This window comes from Rhagoletis zephyria, unplaced genomic scaffold (assembly GCF_001687245.7).
Source record: "Rhagoletis zephyria isolate East Lansing unplaced genomic scaffold, Rhagoletis_zephyria_1.1 Rzeph_scaffold_39038, whole genome shotgun sequence".
In the NCBI taxonomy this organism is placed as follows: domain Eukaryota; kingdom Metazoa; phylum Arthropoda; class Insecta; order Diptera; family Tephritidae; genus Rhagoletis; species Rhagoletis zephyria.
The window spans coordinates 1-2,955 of record NW_016196093.1 but is presented as its reverse complement, the minus strand read 5'-3'; the positions used below and the strand labels follow the sequence as shown (position 1 = coordinate 2,955).

The window sequence follows — 2,955 nt, the reverse complement described above, 5'->3', positions numbered from 1 at the left end:
ATACTAATTAGAACACGGCAACAATCTAAAGGAAGCACTGTTTGAAAAGTAATAATTGGCGATTAGAACTAGTAACAACAACAACAACAATCGTGGTAGCCAGCTACATCAACAAGCCACCAGTTTCCTTTGGTTCTTTTATTGCTTCTCTTTGGTTTTGTTTTTGTTGTCTCTGTTGCATCTCGGGAAACACATCAAACACATTGGACATAAACACTGTTGTTGTTCAACCACTGCCGCCATTTCGTCTTCTTCATCAGTCGGCACAATCTCAGCACATCTTTTTTAGGGTCTCAAAAATCTCATCATCGCTTTTTCGCAAACACACCACATCAAATCACATCGCCTTTTTTGTTCGGCTCGCAATCAGCCACACTCAATCTAGCAAACACGTCTTCAAATGTTTAGAAGCAAAACCTTCTCGATTGTGCAGTTCAACTTGAAGTACTACCAGGATGCTCGCAACTTGTCCAAGTTTTCCAATCAGCTGAGTAAGTGTTGTGTTTTTCATGTTTGTTTACCAAGACTTGACCTTCCTACTTGGTCGTCTACTTTCAGAACTGCAAGCGGCTACCTCTAGCTCCAACTGCACGAGCAAACGTCGGGAGAAGCAGCACTCACCGAACAATCGACAGCAGCATCAGCAGCACACATGCCTGCACACTACCTCCTATCGACGAAAGACCGTCACCGGTGGTATTCCGGGTGACGGAGGCAATGGAGTTCGCGGAGGTGGCTTCGGTGGTGATAAGACCACCAGCACCACCGGCGTGGGCGGCGGCGGCAGCGTCGGTGGAGGAGCCGGCGGCGGTGGTGGCAGCAGCAAGGACAAGAACTTCCTCTGCCCCAACTGCGGCAACATCTGCACTCAGATTGAGGAGTTCCTCTGTGAGTTCGGCTGCTCAGAACAGCTTTTTCTTATCACACTCCTCATCACGTTCTTTTTCGCTTCTTTCAGCCTCGACTCGCTTCGTCAAGTGCGACAAGTGCGCCCGCTTCTTCGTCATCCTCTCGGAGAATGACCTGCACAAGGGCGCCGCCGGCAAGGAGGGAAACCACCAGGGCGTCAATGCCAACAACGCCTCGCCGCACTTTCACAAGTCCACCGAGAAGTTCAACATTCAGCGTAATCCACCGCCGCCAAAGAAGGTTAGTGCTGCTGCTGCTGGCTGGTTGTTTTAAATCAATGGCCGCTTATCACTAACTACTGCAACCTTTTTATCAACTGGCAGATTNTAGTGCTGCTGCTGTTGCTGGCTGGTTGTTTTAAATCATTGGCCGCTTATCACTAACTACTGCAACCTTTTTATCAACTGGCAGATTTACGAGTACCTCGACAAGCGAGTTATCGGTCAGAATGACGCGAAGAAGGTGCTCGCCGTGGCGGTGTACAACCACTACAAGCGCATCAACCACAACATACTGTCCAACTCGGCGGCGGCGGGCAATGGCTCTCGCAATGGCAATGGCGGCGGCGGTGCCTCACTGGCCGACTCGGCCACCAGCGAGACGAAGATAATCAACGGCAGAGGTCGGTGACACTGAAGGCAACCTAACAGCAGCTCTCATTTACTAATTACTTTCTCTTTCACTGAAAAACCCTGCAGACGAGTTCATCAACATTCCCAGTCCCAACTCGATTGGCATTCACCTGCAGAACTTTCAGTCGGCGCAGGAGGCGCTGCACCAGCAAGGTGGCCCACAGGGAAGTGACGGAAAGCCTTCTAACAGCGGCCCCAACTCGCAGCGCGGCAGCTTCCTCCTCGAGGCGAATGAGCTGGACATCAAGCTGGAGAAGTCGAACATCCTCCTGCTGGGGCCGACGGGCAGCGGGAAGACGCTGCTGGCGCAGACGATCGCCGTCTGCCTGGACGTCCCCTTCGCCATCTGTGATTGCACCACGCTGACGCAGGCGGGCTACGTCGGCGAGGACATCGAGTCGATCATCGCCAAGCTGCTGCAGGACGCCAACTTCAACGTGGAGAANTTTTGCCATCTGTGATTGCACCACGCTGACGCAGGCGGGCTACGTCGGCGAGGACATCGAGTCGATCATAGCGAAGCTGCTGCAGGACGCCAACTTCAACGTGGAGAAGGCGCAGCAGGGCATCGTCTTTCTGGACGAGGTGGACAAGATCGGCGCCGTGCCGGGCATTCACCAGCTGCGCGACGTCGGAGGGGAGGGCGTGCAGCAGGGCATGCTGAAGATGCTGGAAGGGACGGCGGTGACGATTCCGGAGCGCAACTCGCGGAAGATGAGGGGCGAGCCGATTGTGGTGGACACGACGAACATTCTCTTCATCGCCTCGGGCGCCTTCAACGGCCTGGACCGCATCGTCAGCCGTCGGAAGAATGAGAAGTACCTCGGCTTTGGCGCCAGCTCCAGCGGACAGGGCCAGGGCCGACGGGCGGCGGCCGCCTCCGATGTGGCGGAGAACTACGCCGCCAGCAACAGCACCGGCGCCGGCGGTGACATCTCCGCCCTGGAGGAGGACATTGCCGAGCGAGATGGGCTGCTGGGGGCGGTGGAGTCGCGCGACCTGATTGAGTTTGGCATGATCCCCGAGTTTGTGGGTCGCTTCCCGGTGGTGGTGCCCTTTCACTCGCTCTCTCAGTCGATGCTGGTGCAGATTCTCACCGAGCCGAAGAACGCCCTGGTGACGCAGTACCAGAAGCTCTTTCTCATGGACAACGTCGAGCTGACCTTTGAGGGGGCGGCGCTGCAGAGAATAGCCAAGGTGGCCATGGAGCGCAAAACGGGCGCTCGCGGACTGCGAGCCATTCTGGTCAGTACTGCTTTGCCTAAACTGTTTTGTTTGATTTTTACTAATTTTTTGGCTTTCTCTCCCGTTCTCCACCTCTACAGGAGAACATCCTCCTCGAGCCGATGTTTGAGATTCCCGGCACCAGCATTCGCAAGGTGAACATCACCGAGGAGGTGGTGCTGGGCGGGAA

At 55.1% G+C, this 2,955-nt stretch overlaps 1 protein-coding gene across 1 annotated transcript; it reads left to right on the top strand.

Annotated features, from left to right (window-relative positions):
- Positions 1-400: 400 nt before the first annotated feature.
- Positions 401-2,941, top strand: LOC108354768 (ATP-dependent Clp protease ATP-binding subunit clpX-like, mitochondrial; the record flags this gene model as incomplete). Its single annotated transcript, XM_017605940.1, has 8 exons — positions 401-491; positions 559-888; positions 959-1,038; positions 1,102-1,149; positions 1,321-1,531; positions 1,608-1,912; positions 2,022-2,786; positions 2,867-2,941. Coding segments are annotated over exons 1-8 (1,905 nt in total), but the record flags the coding sequence as incomplete, so codon positions are not given.
- Between the last annotated feature and the right edge of the window lie 14 nt (positions 2,942-2,955).